We start from the raw sequence: 24,414 nt of genomic DNA on the forward strand, positions 1-24,414 counted from the left end.
AGTTAAGTTTTTAATTTATTTTCTACAGTTTTTGATCCTACTCTTCCTTTATGCATATTTAAGCCCATTAGCATGGGCCAGGAAATATCTTGTAACTTCATGATTTTTTTAGTATACTAGCTTAAAAATATTTAGTATAAGCTGTGGTTTTCTGACTGTACTCTCAGTTATCATGCTGAATTTCCTTTCTTGCCTCTTTGTTGCTGGTTTCCTGGCAAACAAAAATTGAATGTATTGAAGATATATGGAAGATAAATATAGCCAAATACAATGAATAATTGAGGATGCATTATAGAATTGGACGTGCTATATTATAGAATTTACCCTGCTGTAAAGATACACTTTAATTAATACATTAAATACAGTTTTTCACCTCATTTATTTGACAGTAAGTAGCATATTGTATTTTTATTTCGAAAAGAGAATAATGCAAAGAAAACTGAGTCGTGTTAAATTGATTAAAAATCTGCTCTTCAACATTTTTAGAGGTGATTTAAATGAAAACATGACATCGTATAAACGAGAGATGGATTACTGGTGTTCGCATGATGTTGAAATGCTACTTACAGCTTTTGGAATCACTGGTTGCAAGCAGAAACATTTATTTGTATGGCCATGTGCTGTCACGCTCATGGTATCACAGGCCCTGCTTTCAGGACCTTCATGGTTAGTTGGAAGGAGCCACTTTGAGCTAAGCAGCCAGCTGTAATGAGCCATCGGCTGGTGAAATTCTTCTTTGGCAAGTGCTCATGTATCCAGAGATCTCGTGGAAGAGGAGGCTTCTGTGGAGCAGAACAGGGAGTGCATTTTTTTTCTTGCTGCTGTGGCTATCCTGGAATATTCTTTCTCGTCTAGCTGGGTTTTCAACTCATGAAAAAAACGGTAACTCTGAGTTTAGAAGAGACTTTATTGAAATACCGAAAAGTTATATTTGCTTCCTTGTGAAATTTTAAGCTAGTTTTTCTGCCCCAAAATAACCCTCTCGGAGGTGAACTTGATCACTGCCTATTAAATAAAGGAACAAGGAAGAGAAGTTGAAGGAAGAAAAAAAACTTCTGAGAAATAGGCATTAATTTTTTAATTGTGCATGCAATAATTCATTGGAGCAACTTAACGAGGGTTGTGATTCTCCATCACAGCATGCTCTAACTCGAGACTGCGCAATTTTCCAAAAAATTACACGGCACTTGAGCGTATCAGCTTGAAGAGGAACTTAAATATGCATGAGAGGAGGGGGTTTCATCTCGTCCTCCTAGCTGTCTGAAAGTGAGTCTGAACTGGTGATCCCGGCAATGGCTGGTTTTGGGCAGGGAGGGAGGGAAGCAGCGGAACTGCCAGAGGTCTTTGATCCTCTTCCATCTCTCCCCCCGCAACTGTTAATTTACACTGGATTTGTTTAGGTCAGCTCTTTTACTTCAAATGCTAAGGCTAGGTGAGGTGAAGGGTATCTTGAGTATAAAAAAGATAAAAGTCTGAGTGGCTTCAGTTTGAGGTGTGGGTTCGTTTTTTTTCCTTTTTTCCATTTTTCAGATCGTTTGCTCCCTTACATTCACAAAGCCCTGTATTTCCCAGAGTCACTAAAGACTATTTCGGAAGTTTTACCGTATATTTGTAATAATTTCAGTTAACTAACAAAAATCAAAGCTTCTCTTAACACCTTATTTTGGGCTCGGTTTCTCTTAAAACGTGAATCACCAACTTTTATTTGTGGAAAGGCTTTATTTTTAAATAATACATCAGACTTCCCCTCCTGTATAGAGTTACTCACAGACTGATGCTTTTTTGCTTTGAAAACAGCTTTTTAATTCTTGATACCTTCTCTGCTTTTAGAAACAAAACAAACCAAAAAGAGAGATGATGCTGCAGGACAGGGGAAACTGGAAAGATTCTGGGGAGAAGGAACGAGCAGAGACTACAACCATAGCTTAGAGGGACCAACTTCCCTCACCTGACGTTAAACTGCATTTGATAATATTTTGAAGCGTTGCACAGTAGCCTGCGTGTCATCTGGAAGGAAGGGGATACGCCACAGACAGCTTGTTTAATTCTCTTCTAGGAGGCCTCCTTCTTCAAAATGTGGTGTTTGAAAGCTGGAGTTTGTAATGTTAATAGTGTGTATGAAGGCTCCATCATTGCCTGGTGCTGATTAATTGATTTATTTTGGAAAATGGGATAGTTGGGATGAATCTAAGCCAGTCTATTTTAGCGTTATTTTAATGCAACTGAACTTAACATAGACGTAATTCTGTAGGATTTCTTATATCATTCAAAAACAGGATTTATGAAGGTATTATGTAGTAGGTTATTCTCAATATATTTTTCTTCTACCTGTAACAAAGAAGATCCAGATTTCATTTCTGGTTGTTTTTTTTTTTTTTTTTGTTTTATTTTTTAAGCAAAATAGTTTTGTTAAGCAGGGTTTAAGGGTTTTTGTGTTTTATTTGTTTGTTTCAAACTGAAATCCAGAGAGGCTACCCAATAGAAATACTGGTTTTCTTAAACAGATCTTTGGTTGGATTTGGGATTCATGATCCGTTCTTCAGAGACTTCTGTATGTAGTAATAGAGGTGATTTTTTTTGTCTTGTGAGTTATCAAAATTATGATGAAAATACTTCTCTTAGTAGCAGGCCCATTAAATTCAAGTATGTTTTATTAAATGGTATTAAAGCACTGCACATTTGAAAACATTTGTACCTCACACTTTGGATGTAAAACTTTTCCTGAGATGTCTTAAATACATCAGCAACCAGTGTTAAAGTAAATAATTTTTATATTGAACTTGGATAATTAAGATCTCATGGAAGAGTGTATACTGAGTTGGGACAGGGCTATTGAAGAGGTTGTCAGGTAAAAACCAGGAAAATACAGAAACTGGCAAGCAAGATGAAACAAATTAATGTAAAAATAAAACAGGTGCTATATCCTGTTTTAAAAGCAGAATAGTCCATCTCTTTTAGAGAAGTGCACGGAAAGAGCCAGAATAACTGTTTCCTTTTAAAAAAAGATGGTTGTTGGTGCTGGTAACTTCTGAATCTTTTTCTGAAGGCTATATAATAAGTTTAAAGAATCTGCAGTATCTGTACAGAGCTTTATGAGCCCATGTCTGTAAAACCTGACAGATGTCAGGATGTGAGAATTACTTTGGAGCCTGATGGTGAGGGCTGTCATCAGCAGAGGAAGGGATTGTCCTGTGAGTTGGGCTGAAATCTAAGCCAGTGAAGATGCTGGTTCTGTGAAGTTAGGAATGACAGTATGCTCCTGTCTGAAGGTGTTGTACCTTCTAGTTAATTGACAATGTGGTTGGTAGTTTATTTGTAACTAGTATTTCAAGTAAAGTATGTTCACCCTTTCGCAGCTTTCACTGGGGAGTGAACAGGTAGATGATGAGTAATTTGAAGGTGGCTCTGAAAAACTGCTTAGGGACTGGTGCAGGCAGAGTTGCTGCAGCTTGACTTGAAACGGAATGAAGCGTATAGCCGTTCTGAAATTAAAAAAGCAAGGAAAATGGATGTATATTTGTCTTGTATTATAAAATGCAAAGGCATTATTTTTTTTTAATCTCCAAGTATTTCACTAGGCTAACAAGTGGTATCAGTTTTGAATCAGAAATAGGGACAAAATGGTTAGAAATGTTTGCATACTGTGACATAGCAGATTGATAATAGTTGTGTGCAAGGACCTTAGCGAAATTTATAGGAAGTCAATACGACTGCAGAAACATTATTATGTTTAGGAATCTACATAACTCTCACAGCATGTTGTGTTTACATGAGTTGTTTTTTTTCTTTTCTGTAAGGTGAAGGAAAAGGCACAGTAGTACCTGCTAGACGTATTTATTTTATGAATAAAGTAACATCTGAAAACTCATCAGAATCATGTGGCTTGCCTCAGGATTACAGAAACATTAATAAAAACCTACTGGTGTTATGCGGAATATGTATGCACCGAAATTTTCTCCTCTTCCTGCTGGAGGAGCCAAGTGATTTCTTTATTGATAAGTATAGAGAGATCTACAGAGCATGATTTTTCAATTGTCCGCTCAAGAACTGCTGGCTGGTTCAGTGTTTTAGCAAAATCAGCTTCAGCAGGTTATTTGTGCTGCTTTTGGTGACTTACTGCTGCTCCTCAGCTCATCCTGTTACTCATCATACAGCTCCACTCAGTCCATGCGATTATACCATTCTTTTCTTTAGAGGAATAGGCATGGATGTAGCAATACTTTTTAATTTGATTTAGTTATAAAGTAAGAAAGGAAATTATTTTGAAGAATAAACTGTAATATGAGTATATGGTTTATTGCACTGTTCACAGGGAGGAGAAAGCTGCAAGAAGTGAACAAAGGGGTTCACAGGTGGAAATAGATGCCATGAGGCTACAAGGAATAGCATGCATCATTTACCCATCTTTTATAAAATGTCATTGAGATGCATTGCATTTTATCTGATCTCTGGCAGTCATCCCAGTCAAGCAGGTGTGCCGTTTATCATGGTGCCGATTAAAAAAAGACCGTACTGTTCAAGTTAATTAGAAATTTTAATATGTGTGGAAAATTGAACATCATTTTTTAAAAGACAAACCATTATATCTGCATTTTAAGTTCATAAACCTAAAAACCTTATATCAACTATATTTTCAGTGTCAAAAATATTTGCTGATGTTAAACATTCCTTTTCTGCTCATTTTCCTGTCATTCCAAACTTCCTGCAATATTCAATGTGTATATGTTCTGCTGTTCACAGACAACCTCTAAATACTTTAACTTGCACAAAAGTATGTATGGGAGGAAGCTCAGAGAAAATTTCCATTTCCTTCTTCCTGCTTCACCCCCCCTCCTCCAAATTGCTGATCCTTTCTAGTAAAAATTCTTTTCTAGTATGTTGTCGTTGAAATTCTTGTAATGGACCTAATGAGAATGGAAGCAGAATAACTGAGAATGAAGGCAGAATAACTCAGAGCACAGAGGTTTAGTTATCTGTTGAGTCTTGTTCTGGTTTTAAAATGCTTTGGTGTTTGATATCTAATTGACATTTGGTAGGAGACGTCTTAATTGAGGGTACTCTGGAGCTCCAAAATGAGAATGAGTTCAAGTCTGAAACTGGATGTCAGGTTGCTAAGAGGGATTCCTTTGCAGTTTATAAATCTGGTGGAGTAGTGAATAAAAAAAGAACGTTACTAAAAGTGCTGAACTTAAGGATATATTCTTCATCTCTACAGTAAAACATAAAGAGAAATTAATAAAGAGGCATTTTGGTAAATTCCTAATTTTTGCTATTATTTCACAATTGTAGTTCTGACTGGTTATTTGCTTTTCCTTAGGCAAGTCATAATTTAACATGGAAGTGTGTCATCAATTCTTGTAACTGTTGACGAGCCAGTTTTGTTAGTTTTAGTTAGATGGCTTTTCTCTGGTAAATAACATCTTGGTGGATATATTCTCCTCCATATGGAATTCAGAACCTTTGCAAATCTAAACCAGAATATTCAAGATCCAAATGAATTCAGACAGCTGTTTTACAGTAGCGTAGCTGTGTTACTGGGTTATGCCCTAGTTAGGGACTTGGCCAAACATGAATTTTGAATGATGCCCTGAAATATTTTTCAGTACATGTTTTCCATCTAAAGTAAGTACTACTTGCGTGTTAAAGTGGCAAATGTGTTTTTTAATTTGTCCACAAATGACTGTGGTGTCCTATATTAGAACTGATTTTTCTTCATATTTTTTGTGTATAGAATCATCTTGGTTTCTCAATGATTCTTTTTGGACAAAGGTTTTTTCCTTGAATGATACTGCAAAGGTTTGCCTCCCTGAAACTTGTTTAAGCCTTGAGTGTTTTTGTAAAAACTGCTGATTTGTTGAAGCTTTCTATGTTGACGTTTCCCAAGCTCTAACATTAAACCATAAATAAGCAATTTACTGGCCAATGATTGCAGTGATGGCATATAATCTGCTTTGATGTGCAGTCTTCTAAGTGAAATATTTCTCTATGGAAAAAAGATTTATTTTCCTTTTGTTCTACAGCTCCTGGAAGGAAACTTTGCTAGAGAAGTTAGCCACGAAGTGGATGGACTGATATTTCAGCCTACGGGAGTAAGTAGCGTAAAAACGGATTTTTCTCCTTTCACTCTCAAATGAAATCCCTCCCCACTCATCCTCCCATCTACTGCCTAATTGTTGTTTTGGTCAGGATTACTTTGCAATGTTGGTTCTGATTTTTCCAATTCTTCAGCCTGCTTAAATTCAACTAGTTGCAATCTAATTCGTAGTATGTGTGACTTTGGATTAATCCGTGGTGGTAGTTTTCAGGAATCGGCTCATGTTTTTTTCGTGTGTGTACTATGACATGCTGCTAAATAAGGAAGGATTTTTTCTGACTGCATTTCTGTGAGTCTTTCAGCCATTGATTTGAGCTCTGGGATTATTTTTTCTTTTTCAAGGATGTTCACACATTAAAATTTTAGTGAAATCTGTGACTTGCATTGTTTTAGCGCAATTAAAGCATGATATATCCGCCAGTATAAAGGTCTATGACTGGGGTGGGGAGAATTCATCAGAACTGCGTACAAGCGGGAAAAAAATAATATAAATGGTTCTCCAGCAGGAAGGGTGGCTTTAAAGGAAGTTAGTAGCATGGCCTAGTCCGTCCTACTACTGGTTCTGTTGACTCTGATACGATGGATACACTGCAGTGTATATTGCATATTTGCATAGATAGTGACTGTAATACCATCCATGTTGACTTTTTTCTTAGCTTGTAAAACAAGGAATTGTTTTTTATCATTTCAAATTTGACAGATATATTTCTGCCCTTACAGTTACTCACAGAAAACGTTTGTATTTCGTTTTCCAGATAAAACAATTTTTTCTAGTTTATTTCCCTTATTGTAAATTTAGCAAGGGTGATGACACTCCCATCTGGAAATAAGATTAACCTCCGTTCTCTATTGCAAGTTCTACATCAGCTAACCACAACATAACTGAGCAATTAGACCACATACTTTTTCTTTTTTCTTTTTTTTTTTTTTTTTGTTATTTTATATATATAGCTATTTCAAATTCAAAGCAAAACCACTAGGGTAGAAAAAATTCATAGTTTCATAGAAGTGCTGATGATGTCTTAGAATATTGTTAAAATCTAAAGCAATCGTAAAGGCTTCTCATAAATACTTACCTGAATATTAGAGGTCAAGTTATGTGGATTTACTGATGTACTTTAATGTTGTTTGGGACAACATTTCTACAGCTAAATTGAAATTACCTTTTCTACTTCAAATGAAATTACTAAAGAATGTGTCTCTTTGCTATCGTTACAGGAAATTAATATCTGTTACGTTTTGTGTTTCTAGAACTTGTGATTTCTGATTTAGCATACTGAGAAATTTATAAACCAATAAAATACTCATTTTCTTGCATAAATGCTTATAAAGGTTTTAGATCTTTAAAATATGGGATATTTTTGCTTAGTCTAATTTAATGTTCAAATTTCAGTATTATTTCAGGATTTATGGAGTATAAGTTTGTTGCATCTGTTATTAAATTGATTTTCCTAGATTAAGCAATGTGCAGTTTTCTCAATGGCTTTTGTAGCTGAGAAAATATAAATAATATATTTTGAGCAAAAGAAATTATTGTGTACTCATTAATTGAGAAATAAGTATTAAAGCTGATTAACAGAAAAGGGTGAAGCTGATATAAATAGCTGATACTAGTTTTTTATTTTATGTGGTATAGGGGGCATAAATTAATAGGCAACAATACCAGGCAACAGAGTCTAACAATACATAAACAATACCTTGAGAATACTAACTGAAATTGTTTTCTTTTTGTATTATAGTTGCAGTTATATGTGTGAAGTATTACATCTTTTCACAGGGGAAAATACATGTTGTTCATTGGGGTAGAGGCCTGACTTTTGGTCATCGTGAGACTTGAAGATTTTTATAAAACCAGTTTGTTTCAAGTGAAGAGACCATGGCATATCCAGAAGAAAACAATTCTTAACAGCTATTTTTGTTGACATATTTGATCTTGCAGAAAAAGAGACAGACAGAAATGATGCTGAGTTTTAGAAGGCTGGGGAAATTTAAGAACATCTTCTGGGAGCTCCTGAAATCTCATGTGCGTTTTGAGGATAAGAAAACAAAAGCAGACAGGAATTGGAGCAAAATCACAAAGAAGGATAAAGCGGCAGTGGAGGGGGACGAAGGGAATGTGACCATTTACAGACAGGAAAATTTTTGGCGAAAAACACCCACAGTTTCCATACTTTTAATAATAAAAGCAGAATGCAGAAATTAACTAATTACTTAACATGAAGAATGTTGAGCTTATTAATTCAGTCTGTTTGAACTGTTTCTGTGGGTTTTGGAGTTTTTTTGGGTTTGTTTTTTTTCCCCACCCATTTTCTCAGAGATGTTCCTCTTCTCTGATCTTAGACACAGGCATCTAGACCTGAGTATATTCATATATTCTCCACTAGCTGTAGGTGATACTGGTATTAGGAGTCGACACGGGTGGAGAAAGAATATTGTGTTGTTTTGAAGTTTGGTTTAATTCTGACTTACAATAAAAATCAAAATGTCCAAAATGATTTGTGAATAGGAATTATGCTTTTAGCCTTTAAGAGCTCTGGGTTTTCTCACTTTCTGTTGGGTTTGAAGAGATTTGGCATCAAGTGCCTGTGAATTAGTTCAGTGTTGAGAAATTGGCATGTTTTAATGGAAAGGGATCTGTGAAAAAGCTGTATTACCATATCTAGGGTTTTGGTTAGATTTAATATGCTTTATTTTCTTCTGTTTGTCTTCCTATCTAAACTCATATCATGAATAGCAAGGTTCTTGTACTGAAGCAGAACTTGTTTTGCACTGTGACTAGTCATGGTAGAAACAACGTTAAGGATTAATGAGATTGTTTTCTGCCTGTGCAGGTTAGTTTATTGTGCAAGGTTATGCTAACTGAGCATTATTATTCCTAACTAATTCTCCAGTCACTTGACTGACTTATATTGATTGTTGCCCAGGGTATACAAGTGATTTAATTTCACGATTGAAAGGCAATGACTACCTCCTTCTTCACCCTTCCTCCCTTTCCAGAGACTGAAAGCTCTCACAGGTCATGAGAAGAACATGTTTAGTGGAAGTGATGGTGGATTTTGCCTCGTTTATAATTTAAGAATGCTTTGTAGGTGATTTGATGTGATGTGTGCTTCCTGGTGCCCCCCTGCTAATCCCCTGCATTAACCTACCATTCTCTAACAACTCCATGATGAGAGACAAATATAAGACAATGTTTTCTTACTATTGTTTCTCTTCTTCCCTTTGTACTCTTTTCCTTTCCTCTTTTCCTTTTCATGCATCTTCTATCCAATAGCCTGTTTCCCACATTCCTTTTGATTTCCCTTTTATGTCGCTTCTCCCTAACTCTTATTTTCCCTGCATCATTTTCTATCCATTTAAGATTCAACCGATATAGCTCCCATATGGCTAAGTCAGCTCCATTCCATCTGATCAGCTTTCTGATCCCTCTACATGTAACAGGTTGGCAGAGCAGGGACCGAAGCTAAGTGCTAATTAGGAGGAGTGAAACAGGCCAGGAGGAAGCTTCACGGACAGGTATGTCGCCCTGTAATCATGCCCCAGACAATGAGTGAATTAGTTTGCAGGAAAAAGCCAGACACCTTATTCACAGATTCTGAATGCTTGTGTAAAGATTGGAAGCTTTCAGTCCTCTTTTCTAAAAGGTTACTTCAAAACAGCAAACAACTACTTACATTTGTTTTAGAACACTTGCAGTTTGCCAACCTGTGTGTTTTTAATGGAAATCTCAAAAATGGCCTCTTATCTCCTGATGGCAGAATCGACTCTCTGACCTATGCCCACTCATCAGTGAAATTACTCTTGTTATCTGCCTTGTAAATCATACCTTTGCTAGATATCTCAGACTGCCTAATTTTTATGCTAGTAATCTCTTATTAATAACTGACTTTCTTGCTGGCTAGAACTATTATTTTCCCTTGCTTGGGAAAAGGTTGTAGGAATTATTTTCTTGCTTTAGCCACCCAAAAGAAGGCTCGTTGGCCATCAGTTGGGAAGGCCTAAGGGCAGTTTTTGAGCATCTGTGGAAAGCTTGTATCAGAATTAGTTCTCTTCTATTCCATCTTTTTGCCTCCTGAGCTCTGTCATGTTTTTTCGTTGGCTCAGGCTGATTTCTGTCTGATACTTCTCCCTGCTCTTATTTTGGATGAGGAATAAAGTCCAGTTGTGTGGGTTTGGGATTTTTCCGGGGAAGGAAGAAGAGCAGTTGCTGAGCTCTGTTCTTCTAAGATAAATGTTATTTTAAAGAAAGGCTGAATTATTTAACACATAACTCTCCACACTGAATACTAACAAAAAGCTTAGCCTTAAAATGAAAGGAGAATAATGAACGGGTTTTTATTAGTGACTAACATTGCATGAGTTTTTAATGCATCTTCTTTCCCCTCCCTTGGCAGTCTTAGTGATGATCTGAAATGCTCCGTTGCCTGTTAATTATTTGTGCTATTCCCGTTATATAATAGGCTGTGTTGTTTTCTGTCATTGTGAAAGTTCATCCAAAATCACTGAAGTTAACAATGAATGAAATCTCTCCAAAAAATACCACCAAATAAAATTTCTCCAAGAGGCCATGTTTTGTTTCATTAAGCAGTGCCAGTTTCTCCAAAATAACCCTTATAATTGGTAAGCCTTTTCTTCCACAGTATATGTTTTATTGAATCCTCTGAATTTTTAAACACAAAATTTAAACACAAGACAGTTGTTGGAATATTGCTGAAACTCAGCCACCAGTGATGGGGCATCAGTTATTGTTAAATATTTCTATTGCAATAGCAAGTGATGGCTTCAGATAGGCTCAGATAGAGTCTCAATACCGAAGCTGATATATAAAGACTTGGGAAGAATCATATGATAATATAAATTTTTGCTTCTAACAAATATACAAGTTTCTGGATTTAGCATTCTAATTTTGTAGTGATTCATATAAGATTTGGAAGCAATGGAATAGAATAGAATATTTCAATTAGAAGGGACCTACAACGATCACCTGGTCCAACTGCCTGAGTGATTCAGGGCTGATTAAATTAAAATTAAAGCATGTTATTAAGGGCATTGTCCAGATGCCTCTTAAACACTGATAGGCTTGGGGCATTGACCACCTCTCTAGGAAGCCTGTTCCAGTGTTTGACCACCCTCTCGGTAAAGAAATACTTTCTAATGTCAAGTCTAAACTTCCCCTGGCACCGCTTTGAGTCACTCCCACTGTCACTGGATACCTTTTTTTGTTTTGTTTTGTTTTTTAAGTCTAGAGTTTGCAGCAGAAGGGAAGAGAATCTGGAAAGAAAAGTTTTCATCAGTCTTTGTGTTGACCCACACTAATAAACCTTTCGTGTATCTTCAGAATATCTCATTGCTACATGTGATTTCCTCCGCAAGAGGAATGTTCAAGACGGAATCAGTTACTAGTCAGGGGATGCTGTTGTCATGTCAGTGTGCGCTTTTTGTGCCGTTGTAGGTTTTCCTTTAACAGAGAACTTGCTGTCAATCTCCTGAAATGCCACGGAGCTTTACAACTCTTTTCTGCCTATGAATAGTTGTTATATTCGATTTCCATGGCAATGTTCTTTGCAGTTCATCTCTTAAATAGCTAGTCATATCTCAAATACACCATTCTATCATATGCTTTATGAACATACTCAAATTTATTAGCAGTGAACAGTGTTTCTCTGAGAGTTTTTCTGTGGCTATACAAGTAAAATTTTTATACCAATTCACGTTTGTCTTTGCAGTCTTGAGGTGATTTGTTGTCTACCTTTTTTTGGAAAATCAGAAAACCAGAAAATTAAGAAAAACTAACAACAGAAATGCTAACTTCAACACCACTAAGTAAGGTCAAATTAAATTAATTAGAGCTCATTTCATTAAGTTGTTAGACTCCTAGAGAAAAGTGGCATGATTTTTGAACATTGTAGATTTTTATGATTTTCACTTACTTTCCAATAACCTGAGATAATTCACATGTCAGGAAATTTGAACATTTCTTACAGATACAAACTCCTAGTGTCCGCACTTGACTGAAAATGGCCAAAAAAGGGTGGGGGGGAGAGTTATGAGTAATTTTTAGCTCTGAATATAGTAAGTTAGTGGTATAGCAAAAGTTTTCCTCGATTAACTTTCTGCTGCTGGTCCTCTAGTACATTTAGAGATGCAAATGTATACGCTATTCGCCAAAATTGTTTAACCGGACTTCCCTTTTATGTCTGCCTGAACCGATGTCAGTGCCTTGCGTCTGATTACCGAAGGAACGCGCTAGTTCTAACTGGTATGGTATCTCATTTGTTTGCTTATGACCTATATCATCTGATGTTCTCTGGTTTCTCAGGCAATGAATTGCATTTAAGGGAGCTGTCTAAATAGGTTCTTGAACTTCTGGTGCGCAGTTTAATCATCCTGCCTGCCAATGGCATTAGGCAGGAAAGATCTTTGTTACATTTTACATTGCGTGTCCTAGTCATCCTCAGGATTGGCAGGTGACATTAATGTGGTGCCGTCTGTGTATGTGTTGTTTAGGAGAAGAAAAAAAAACGCTTTTTCTGGTTGCTACTGTTCTAAATGTTGGGAAAACAACATTTTTTTGTCGTATTGATGTATTTTGTATTAGGAGAGGCAGAATCATAATTCATAAAGGCTTTCAAATATGATTTTTACATAGCTGCTTTGTTTCAAAGCTAGATGCCGAGGAGCTTGTTGAGTGCGCTTGCTGTTGTGCTTCCAGCTATGTCAGATTGTCCTTACTTTCTAGCTAAAATAAATAAATCATTATTAGGAATATATGTACCATAAATGTGATATTCCGTTGAGAATACCAAATCAATTGTTTAGCTTCTGTAAAACATACCTGCTTTTAAGAGACTAAGTCTGTATTCCACGAATTAGGTTAATTTATATGTGTGATGGGTCAGCTTTGAAAAAAATATCTCTTTGTTGGCTGGATAGGGAAGTCTTGGAGAGATTCTGCTTCGCATCGGTGAGAACTCTTTATTGAATCATCTGAGTAGTTGATTGAGCTCTTGATCTTTAACATAGGCTGTCATTAATGAAGTGGTCAGTTGTCTCCATGACAGTGTTCCTGCTCATCCTGAATTTTGCACCGATCTTTCCAGGACTGAGAAGTTGTTAGATCAGGAATGACTTGGAAACTGGAAGATGTAGTGGAAACTATTTATCAGCACTCTCTTCTTCGGATCCCAGAATAGTTATCAACAAACAGAATGCCTCATGTATGATTCATCTGTACACTCTTTCTACCAAACTGAAAAGATTTAGGAAAATATCTGGAAGAACTACCTTGTTGCAATTGTTTTCTCCCAGTTCTTGCTCCAGAACAAGACAGCCAACAAACCTCTTAAGTTTCCGTGAAGATCCTTCATGAAACATTCTTCTTTTTCCTTAGTCAGGAGCATAGCAGTAAAGCAAAAATAGTTGTTTGTATCAGCATAAAGCAGAATATTTAGCTAGATCTTCATCCTGCTGTTTTAGTGTAAGTAATAACCCAGCATTTCAGGATGATGACATATATACTTAAGACTTGTGAAAACAGAGTTGCTTTCAGAGCAGTATCGACACTTGCATTGTGGTATTTGGATGGCCAAAACAGTTAATCTAAAAATACTTACTTTCTTTAAAAAGTAGAATGGTTTATTTTTACATTAATCTGTTATTCATAGTTTGAAATGTTTACTGGGTTCTTATAAATAGTAAATTTGAAAATGGAGGATCAATATCACAATTGGGTAACTGCATTTTTGTGATTATCAAAATATGTCTTTTAGTTGCTAGCAGGTATTATCAGATAAATCTTTGAAGGTAACTGTGTATATTTGGTGACAACACATTTAAAGTAATTATATGCACTGTACTGTGCAGAACAGAGTATGCTCTGCAAGGCTCAGAGGTGCCTGCGGAATCATATTCTGTATTGAGGAGGTAGAACAGAACGCAATTGTGGTAATTTGGCCTCATTTTGGCTGCCTGTAACTTGAGTTTCAATTGTGATTGTACTCCCTGTTCCATTCGTCAGCTTTCTTAGTTTTAGACATTCCCAAAATGGTGAACCAAGTCCATTAAAGTATGATTAAAAATGGAAGCCTTGAGCTTGATAGGAAAGCTATAGATTGCTTTTAAGAAAATGACATTGTCTTCCACTGACATGCATGCTGAATAATCTAGATGTGATTGTATCATACAGGTTATACTCTTCTAAGTACAGTACCCAACTTCATTGCTTAACTGTAGAAGTCAGAGATAAGAAACCGATGAAAACTGCTTCTGTAATTACCGCAGATATTCCTAAAGCAAAAGCTTATTTTCTTTTACTGCTGCTAGTTGTGTTTCTGAAATTAAATTCTCCTCTTCTCCATGTTACTGAAGAAGCTTTCCACCGAGGCAGGGTAACGTACAACTGCAACGTACCTCCTGGTTCATTCTGAAAGGGGAAAATGAGCAGAAGTCTTAGGTGGAAATAGCCTAGACTCCCAAAATGCAGATGTTCTTCACACTTTGAATTGTTCATTAAAGAAACAATTAATACGCTTGTTAAAAGCTATCTGAAAGTTTTGACAAGTTTGAACTGACAAACAGTAGGTTGCTTGTTTCCAAACAGTGATCAGTGGAAATCCCAAGAAGATCTTGTATCTGTATATTCATCCAACCACTGAAACAAAACATGTGTTTTATGTAACACGGGGTTCTCTAGAGAGAACTGTTAATTTATGAGAGCAATTAAAATGTGTGTCTCAGGGACTTGTCAGATTGTGAATTGATGTTGCCGTTGTTAAGGGAAAATATGGCTTCTTCTGCTGGTAATGAGCAAAATGAACAACAGAAGAATAAAAGATAATTCTTACTAGTTATGGAAACACTCCACTATTTAGCAAATATAAGTTAATCCTCGGATCCAGTGGTCATAAAATGAGCTCAGAACAGGTGAAAAAAAAGTTTGCTATGTGGTTAACAAGAGTTTCAATATTGTTCTTTTTGTCTTCATGTAGAAAATGTAAAGGTCCCATTTTTTGTCTAAATCTATTCTACAAGATGTCTGATGCATACTGTGGTGAGCAAGGTGAGGGAAAAATGAAAGTTTAGTTGGAGAAAAGAATGGCGGAGGTCAGTTTTTGCTATTTTTTAGGCAACATATTCCTTTGCAACAGTCTTAGCATCAGCTCAAGTCAAGCAAAGCAAATTCAGATTTTTTTTTGGCTTTTTGGGGTTGGTTTTTTTTAACTTACATATCTGGCTCCAAAGCCAAATATGAAAGAACAGTAGACACAAGTATTATTGTTTTGTGTGTTATTTACAGAAATTTTTTTTAAAAGTACTAGGTTTAGATAATACAGATTTTTACAGACAAATAAACATGTATGTAGTGGACCATATCAGATATATGGTATTTCTGAAACTTTCAAGACTTTTACCAGCACACGAACAGTTTTGGGAGAATATTTTTGATTATTTTTTTTTTGAGAGAAGAATCAACAACATTCTCTAAAATACAGAGTACAGTACTATTTCCATGTACTAAGACTGTAGAAAATATACCTCCCATATCTATTGATCTGTAGAAAATATACCTCTCACATCTATTAATTAGGTGTACGAACAAAACTAAAGACTGTATGTAATTTTTCAGAGGAGGGATATTGGTATGGGGTTTTTTGCATTTTCAGAGGGATTAAGAAATACAGTCATGATGCCTTCATCATTATTAGAGGATTTGGTTTAAACTTTACATTTCATGAAAATATTTGAACCAGAAGAGAACATGAGTGTACTTTTCATAATTTGCATATGAACCAGAACAACCAGGTAGACTATTTTTGTGAATATTTGTTCACATTTTAAAAGACTTCTGCGGGATAAGCTCCATTTTCTATGCTTGCTGTACATGTTTATGCAAGACCTGTTATTTTACTTGATAAAATACTGTGGGAAATGTGTTTTTTTACACGTTTGCACTGCTGACCCTTTTCAGTTTCTGGATTGAATGGGCATAGAGCACCATGTGCCTTGTATGCAGTAACAGTCAGATAAATGAAACTTAGCATTGATGATCAGATCGGAAAGTAGACTCTCAAGCATCCTCATAGAATAAATGTGGACAGTAGTTTTTGTCAGAGTCATCAGGTGCATAAAGATAGTTCACAAAGAGGACCTAATTTGTCAAATAAATTGTTCATTGGAAATCATTCCCGTGGCTCTCATTGCTCTGCGCTAAGCTGGTCCGTCTCTGTGGAGAGCAGCTACAATGCTAGTAAGAGTCCTCAGCTGGTTTTGAGAATTTTCGTTGCCGGGTTGGTTGATAAAAAATTTACAATTTTGTATAACGGCAGGTAACAAGGATTGCTTAGCTGCAATTATGAACTGTGCCTTTTTATTGTATAGTTCCTTCGGTGTGTTTTGTGTGAGACACTGTCATACACCTGACAGTTGTTGCACTGAGTCAGATAGTGTAATGGGAACCAGCTGTAATATAATTATTCTTTATGGTGCATCAGTCTCTGGGGTTTTCTTCCAAAAGACAGTGGTACTCAGACTTGCTTTATCACAGTTAATCAGTTTGCCCTTATACTTATGTTCGTCTTTGGCTTCAATACTGCATGCTTGTGAACTAGTAATGTTTTTAATAAATCTTTACAGCTGCTAGATACATGGAATGTTATGGAACAAATACCAAATGAAAACTGGAATTAAGCTAATACCATCTCTTGGAGCATGTGAGGAGTGAGAGCAGTTAGCTACCATACCCAGGATGATGTTACCATGGAGAGAGCTTCTGTTTCCATGACATTTGCTTGCATATTTTGCTAGGCCTTCAAAAGAAGTAGGATTTTGTCCTCTATCAAATTTGGTAGGTGTTACTCCATTACTTCTGAAACTCCGTAGTGTCTCATTGCAAACATATGTTAATTAATTTCTTAGGAATATTAATGGTGACTGGACTGGCCAGGAAAAAAAAACCGAGGAAAAAAGTTATTAAAACTTTTAGCATCCAGAAGGCAAGCGTTTTTTATAATATTTTTGTCTAGATTAGATATTCCAGTTTGATTTTAACTGGATATATACTACTCTGCTTGCATACATTTGGGTTAATTAAAAACCCCCACAGCTAGTAAAGAAGTAAAGAAGAGTTTTATTGGTTTTAGAAAACAATTGTCTTTAGCTGTATAGCTAATGGCTTTATACTGTGAGATCTGCCTTGTACTGGAGTGGAATTTTGGATTGCAGTAAAATTTTAAATCAAGTCATGATGTAGCTCACTGTTTAAGAATCAGCTATTGGCCTAGGGGTAAATTACAAAAGCTGTTTTTTCTTAGGATGAAAGAAGTGCTTTTGAGACTTGAAATACTTGGTAGCTATCCATAAAGGGGAGTTTCTTTAGTAACTGTTATGGCAGTATCATGGCAATCTACAGGCAGCTTTTGTATTTTTCCTACACTGAAAATTTCTGATTGCGGTCACATATAGTCACAGTTCTCTTCTGCAAGATTGTGCATACTTAAATATAGGTGGGTATGATCCCCAGGTGTTTGAATATAAGGAGTTACGGAACAATGTTGATTGTTGAACGCTGCTGTGTCCCCTATTCTCTCCTGTCCAAAGGGTGCTGAGGAGGAGGGTGCAGGGAATTAAACACCATTCAGTATTCTTTTGCCACCCCTAAGATAAAATTGCTTGCCTTCTGTTCCTAATGAACAGTTGACTGTTTTTTCCCTTTGTCTACAACTCTCCTGTTCTAATTCATTTTAAGTGTCCTACAGTATCTTTTTAAAATGGTCTCTTCCCCCCCCAGGTTGCGAGTGGGACTCTAAAACTGTGATCCTTTGTGGTACCTTCTTGGAGCAGTTTATTCTGTACTATGTCTGTTTGCTACGGTTATAAACAATTGTCACGACTTGAGCTGATACCCTTTTTGAAACTCATTTTTTTCAGAGGTTTTCCCAATTTTTTGAAGCCACAAATACACTTATGCATCTAAGGGAGAAATATTCCCAGAAGCTGAAAAACTTGAGAATTGTCTATTTAATGCAACTGAAATTTTGGTCCACCTATTTTGGTATTTTGGTAAATAAGGAATTGTATTTCACCTAACGTCCCCCCTCAGCTTCTGTCACAATCATTGTTAGAGCTTTATTTTAGCCAAACGTCTTTGGTTTCCACTTGAACTGAATTTCTAGATCTTTCTGCCAAAACCAGTACCACTGACTTTTCTTTGTCCAGGCTTTATAATAATTTCATTTCAAGAAATAGATTATTAAATGCTTTTGGTTTATAAAACTCACATTCTCCTTTTGTTGAGGATGTAGCATAGAGCAGAAAAGGTTATTACAACACAGCTCATAAAATGAGCATGGTACTTACAGTTCCCGGTGTCAGGAGAGGTGTAGCTTGATGTGAGTCTCCGATCCTTTTTGGAGTACCTGCTGGATCGACAGCAGATGGACTTGTTGGCTTTGCTGCCGTCTTTGTGCCTCTTTCTCACTCTGCTATAAGAAAATTTTTGAAGGATTCTATTAAAGTTGTTTCACAAATGGGATGGTGCTTCACAGAAATCTAGTTTATTGACTCGCGGAGTTCATACTAGCATGCGCAAATCTAGTTTATTGGCTCAGAGTTCATACTAGTGTGCTCATTATTATCTCCTTGCATTTTAGTAACATTTACATTGGAATTATAAACTCACTTTAGATTTGTTACAGATTCTTGTTTGAACCAATGTTGATATTTTTTTCCCTGTGTCATTCTCAGTTACAGAGATACTAAGCTTTGTGTTCTAGAGGATAAAGGAAGCACTGTTGTCTTTTTATGATGTTAGCAAAAAGGATGCATGGGAAACTGCATAAGTTGAAAAACCTTTTGGAGGGATATCAGATATGAAAAAAGCTTCTCGTGAAGTGGCTCAGGCTTGTCGCCTTTCTTCTCCAAGAGTTGTCCAGTGACTGCACATCACACATTTCAATGGTCACTTGATGGATGCCGGTGAATTGGCCCCATGAGGAGCAGTTCTCTTTCTTAAGAAACACAATTCTGTCTTTTACATACATTCTGCATTTGTTTGTGGAAAAGCTGTGCTTAACCACTCTTGCTGTTCCCTTGTGTTTGCTTGTAGCAATGTTAAAAGCTGCTAAACCTGATGACGTTCGTTTTTGCGAATGGTAATTGTCACTTAGTCTCTTCCCTAATTCTCTGCACCTTCAGCTGTTTGCCTGCTCAGAGCATAGCTACATAAACAGTTTAACATTTGGTATGATTAAAGGAGAGGAAACATTTAAGAGAAGGGAAAGGAGAAAAAATGACAGAGATTGGGAACTGTCTGAAACCCTTCTGCCAGTAACACAGTGAAAGTTCCCTGCCAGCAGCAGAGGAGTTGGAAGAGGTTCTTCATGGCAGTTGCTCAATCCCAGTATTCAAACCAGGGATCTTGTGTTGCATGTCCGACCAACATTTGTGTGGTCATGCCCTGTAGAAAGGGTAAAAAAATCTGATGCAGCTGAAACTATTGTTTTGGTGTTTTCAAATTGGTTACAAGTTAAGATTAACAACCAATATCAGAGCCACTGCTTTTGATGGGAGAATGTTGCTCCCTGAGGAGGACAGCAACTAATCTTTACAGTAACTGAAGTTCTTTGAGTGACTTTTTAAAAATACTACCTACACTTCTCTTTGATGTACTTGCAGCGCTCAGGAAATAGCTACCCTGTTCAACTTAACCTATTCTTACGCAGAGCCACTGATTTGCTTGTTCCTAAGTCAGAACTACAAGGATTAATTTCTCACAAAGAGCAGGCAGGACCCTTTCATTTTCTCCTTCAGCATGCTGTGTTTTTCCTCTTTAGAGGAGGAGTTTTCCCTTCTCATTATCCAAATTACTCTCCTGAAAATGCAGTTTTAAATTGTATTAGTCTTGTAGCAGACTTGAAAGAGAAAATGCATACTGATTTTTTCAACGTACATTTTTTTTTCCCACTTTTCATCTCCAAGCACATCAGCTTGGTATTTGCAAAGCAAAAGCACTGTGAAGTACATGCTGAGTTCTGCTGGTTGGATTTACTCTCACGTTGTATCAATGTTTTCTTGCGAAACCAAGGATGTAAAATATGGGGTTTGCTATTGTAATCTACGTAGATAATGATGAATTTAATAAGATGAAAACTCATCATTTTGTAATTTATATATTAGAATATGTAGTTGAACAGGCTACTTTCTGTTGTTTCTTATAAAATACTGCAGGATTCAGTATTCCAGGCAAGACTCATAAATATTTAATTCAAGGAGATTTGTAGCCCTGTAAAAATGTAATAAGCTAGCCCTTAATGACAATTTTGTGTAACATACATTTGGCAACATGTAGAAAAAGTCCCGCTGGCAATTCTGTGCATCATCTTTCATGCATATCTGTTCAGCTCGAGGGGCTTTTTAGCTCAGGAATTAAAAAGAGAAATTAGACTGTGTCTGAAGACCAGCATGCTGCAATTTCTTAGTTTATACTTCTGTGTTTCTCCTTATGTACGGGTTAGCTTAAAGCTATAGCCCAGTGTTTGCCTCGTGATGCAAGGCTTCTTTGATTTTTTTTTTTTCAAGATTGGCATTCCTCAAGAAGTATTTTGGAATATATTTTTGCATCTTGCTATTTAGGGTTGGTAGTTTTCATTCATCTTAATGAGCTCTAAGATGATTTGCGGAAATACTATTCCTGGTATGCTGACTGTCATTGCAGCTTAAGCAAAATGTCAACAAAGCCAATGTTACGACGAAGCCTGAAATTTACAGGTTGTAGCTCCAGCAAATGTGGTCTCTAATACTGATAAATTACCCAACTTCCAAATCAGGTTATTGTAGTGAGTCAGCCAAGAGCGCGGCTGCTCAGCTCATGGAGATTCTTTTGTTACACCTGGGATGCTTCTGCAGTCAGACTTCAAGCACTGAATGCTTCCTGCTGATCCAACCCAACTTTTGTGAGATTTCTAGGAGCCTTTGATCACAAACTAACCATTTCCACAAAGAAATAAGTCCTCTGAGAGACTGACTTCCCTCTCTCTCTGGTGTAAATTCAAATGACTACACTTAAGCTTGAGTTGGGACAGAGGTAGTAAAAATGAAAGAACAGAAGGTGAAGAGACGTTGCGCCGTTGGACTTTGAGAAATGAGAGAATGTTTAGGCTGATGTATACAAAGCTTTAAACTTGTAAAGAGATATAAACAGGAAGGTTCGTAAAACAAGCGATGCAATGAACCAACTGCACTTAGCACTTTATGCAATGAAAATTAATGTTTTCTCCAACATCACTGGCTTCATGCAAATAACGTGTTTTTCACAGTAAAAGTGTGAAAGGAAGATTAAGAAGGAAGATGATCTCCCTCAGACTCTTTGAGAAATTTGTTGTGTCTCTAGGGGAGAGGAGAAGAATAATAAGCATTACTTTAGGAGACTAAAAGGAGGGGGGGAAAAAAAGCTAAGGAGTGGGGCTAGGAGTGTGTCTGTATTATCTTGGTTGTCCCAACAGCTTACTTCAGGCTCATGTCTTCTGTCATCATCTTCTATCTTGTCACAACAACCCCAAGCAACACTACAGGCTTGGGGAAGAGTGGCTGGAAAGCTGCCCGGCAGAAAAGGACCCTGGGGGTGCTGGTGGACGGCCAGCTTAACATGAGCCAGCAGTGTGCCCAGGTGGCCAAGGCGGCCAACAGCATTCTGGCTTGTATCAGGAATAGCGTGGCCAGCAGGAGCAGGGAAGTGATCGTGCCTCTGTACTCGGCACTGGTGAGGCCTCACCTCAAATGCTGTGTTCAGTTCTGGGCCCCTCTGTACAAGAGGGACATCGAGGTGCTGGAGCGTGTCCAGAGCAGAGCTACCAGGCTGGTGAGGGGTCTGGAGACCAGGTCATATGAGGAGAGGCTGAGGGAGCTGGGCATGTTTAGCTTGGAGGAGGCTGAGGGGAGACCTCATTGCCCTCTACAGCTACCTGAAAGGAGGTTGGAGAGAGGTGGGTGTTGGCCTCTTCTCCCGGGTGAATAATGACAGGACCAGAGGGAAATGGTCTGAAGCTGCGGCAGGGGAGGTATAGATTAGATATTAGGAAGAATGACTTTACTGAAAGAGTGGTCAGGCAGTGGAACAGGCTGCCCAGGGAGGTGGTTGAGTCACCATCCCTAGAGGTGTTTAAGAAACGTCTAGATGTGGCACTTCAGGACATGCTCTGAAGGGCAGAGATCATAGGTTGTTTGTGGGGTGGTTTTGTTTTTTGGGGTTTTTTTGTGTGTGTGTGTATGGTTGGACTCAATGATCTCAAAGGTCCGTTCCAACCATGAAGTTTCTATGATTCTATGATCTTTTGACAGCAACTTCTGTATTTGTGAATTAAGAGGTAATGTCTTAAACAGCCCTCAGGAGATGAACTTGGATAGTCATGTTAAACATAAAATGGAAAGAGAATAAAACTTTAAAACTTGAAGTGTTATCAACTATAGGGTAGTTTTTAAAAGTTTATTGAGGAAAAAAATTGTAGATTTGGTCTTTTTCATGATACTAATTTCTACTTAATGCTGTTAGTGAGTTGTGAAACTTAGTTTGAAAAAAAATCTCATCTGGGGAAGTAAATACAATAGTATTTGGTAGTCATGCTGGCATCCTGCTGACAGATTAACGTTGTGGTTACACACTGAGGCCATCTTAGTTCAACTTAGTGACACAAAGTGAAATAAAGAGAATTAAAAAAGCAACAGAAGGCAAATTGAAGCAACTTGATTGTTTTTATTATTGAGTTAAGATTCCTGAAGACTTACACAGCTCATATTTAAAATATATTATAAATACTATATGGTGAAAAATAAGAAAATTACAAAATAATCAATAGCAATATAAAACTACGTTAAGTAACAGCCATGGGCCATCACCAGTTCCTTTGACCGAAGTGACTATAGCTCTGTTATTAGGACATCTCTTTTGTCACAAAGGTAGGAGTGTGTAGGTTTTCAACAGCTACCTTAATTTGCCAGAAGTAGAATTAGAACCATATTAGCCAACACTTTCAAGCCTTTTCCTTTTTGCTTCAGACCAAATGTTGAAGTTTCTAGTTCCAGATCATAACATTAAATGAAAGGACGAATACAAACAGAAGTGACCGAGAATAGGTTTCTGCTGCTTACAGTAATGTGCTTGGTGGGGGGAGGGAGGGGGGCGTGTGGGAAAAGAGTAATCAGTAATTTTATGGCTGCTACATTCTGATTGCTATAAACATGGATTTTTGGCTGTGAGCTGAACTTTATTTATCAAACATTAATAGGAATTAATATGTAAATGACGTTAGTTATGAATAAAATTTCCTCATATTTTTGTCCTTGCTTAATGGAATATTGAGAACAGCTATTAGTATAGTTATGAAACAAGATGTTTAATGAAGCCAGAGGTATGAAGCTAAATTAAAGTGCAAGAGAAGACATTTAGCCCAATAATTACCAAAGTAGTCCAATATAAATATTGCTTTAACTTGAAGTTCATAGCCACCTTTGGAAAAAGCAATTGAAAAATATATCTTAAAATATTAACAGATTAATTTATGCATACAGGTTAACCTTCTAAACCTGATTTGCATTCAAATGTTAAAATCCTTAGTATGAAACATAATCTAACACTATTTAAATGAGTGCATATTAGTATGTTTTGCTTTTCAGACTGCTGTGGAACTTAAGCTTAATCTTTCAGAAGTCATTTAGATTAGAACCATTTTCTTTCTACTTCATATAGCTTCAAGTCACATTTTCATAAGAGACAAATTGTGGTACAATAATATTTTCACAATAAAAACTGCTGCTTCTGGCTAACCAGTACTAATGTATTATAAAATATCATTCCTATTTAGTCTTTTAACTCTCTAAAGGAAAAATTTCCAGAATAAACTAAAGTTATTGTGTCTTAGAACACATGTTAATTTTATTTTTTTTTTTATTTTGCTTTTTAAAGTCGAGGAATGGAAGAATTGACACAAATCTGCTTGAGTAGACTAGACTAGAATAGAATATTTCAGCTGGCAGGGACCTACAACAATCATCTAGTCCAACTGTGTGACCACTTCAGGACTGACGAACAGTTAAAATGCATGTTGTTAAGGGCATTGTCCAAATGCCTCTTAAACACTGACAGGCTTGGGGCATCGACTGCCTCTCTAGGAAGGCTGTTCTAGTGTTTGACCACCCTCGGTTAAAAAAAAGATTCCTAATGTCAAGTCTAAACCTCCTCTGGCACCGTTTTGAACTGTTCCCATGACCCGTATCACTGAATTCCAGGGAGAAGAGCTCAGCACCTCCCTCTCCACGTTCCCTCTCCGGGA

General features: G+C 36.9%; 1 protein-coding gene across 2 annotated transcripts in view; it reads left to right on the forward strand.

Moving 5' to 3' along the window:
• RNGTT (RNA guanylyltransferase and 5'-phosphatase) overlaps positions 1-24,414 on the forward strand; it is a 188,731-nt gene that overhangs the window by 88,205 nt on the left and 76,112 nt on the right. For both annotated transcript variants that reach the window (XM_054194690.1, XM_054194691.1), the window contains exon 12: positions 6,021-6,089. In XM_054194690.1, coding sequence (XP_054050665.1) covers positions 6,021-6,089 — 69 coding nt within the window. The remainder of the gene's footprint in view (positions 1-6,020; positions 6,090-24,414) is intronic.

The sequence above is a fragment of the Rissa tridactyla genome, chromosome 3 (assembly GCF_028500815.1).
Source record: "Rissa tridactyla isolate bRisTri1 chromosome 3, bRisTri1.patW.cur.20221130, whole genome shotgun sequence".
Taxonomy (NCBI): domain Eukaryota; kingdom Metazoa; phylum Chordata; class Aves; order Charadriiformes; family Laridae; genus Rissa; species Rissa tridactyla.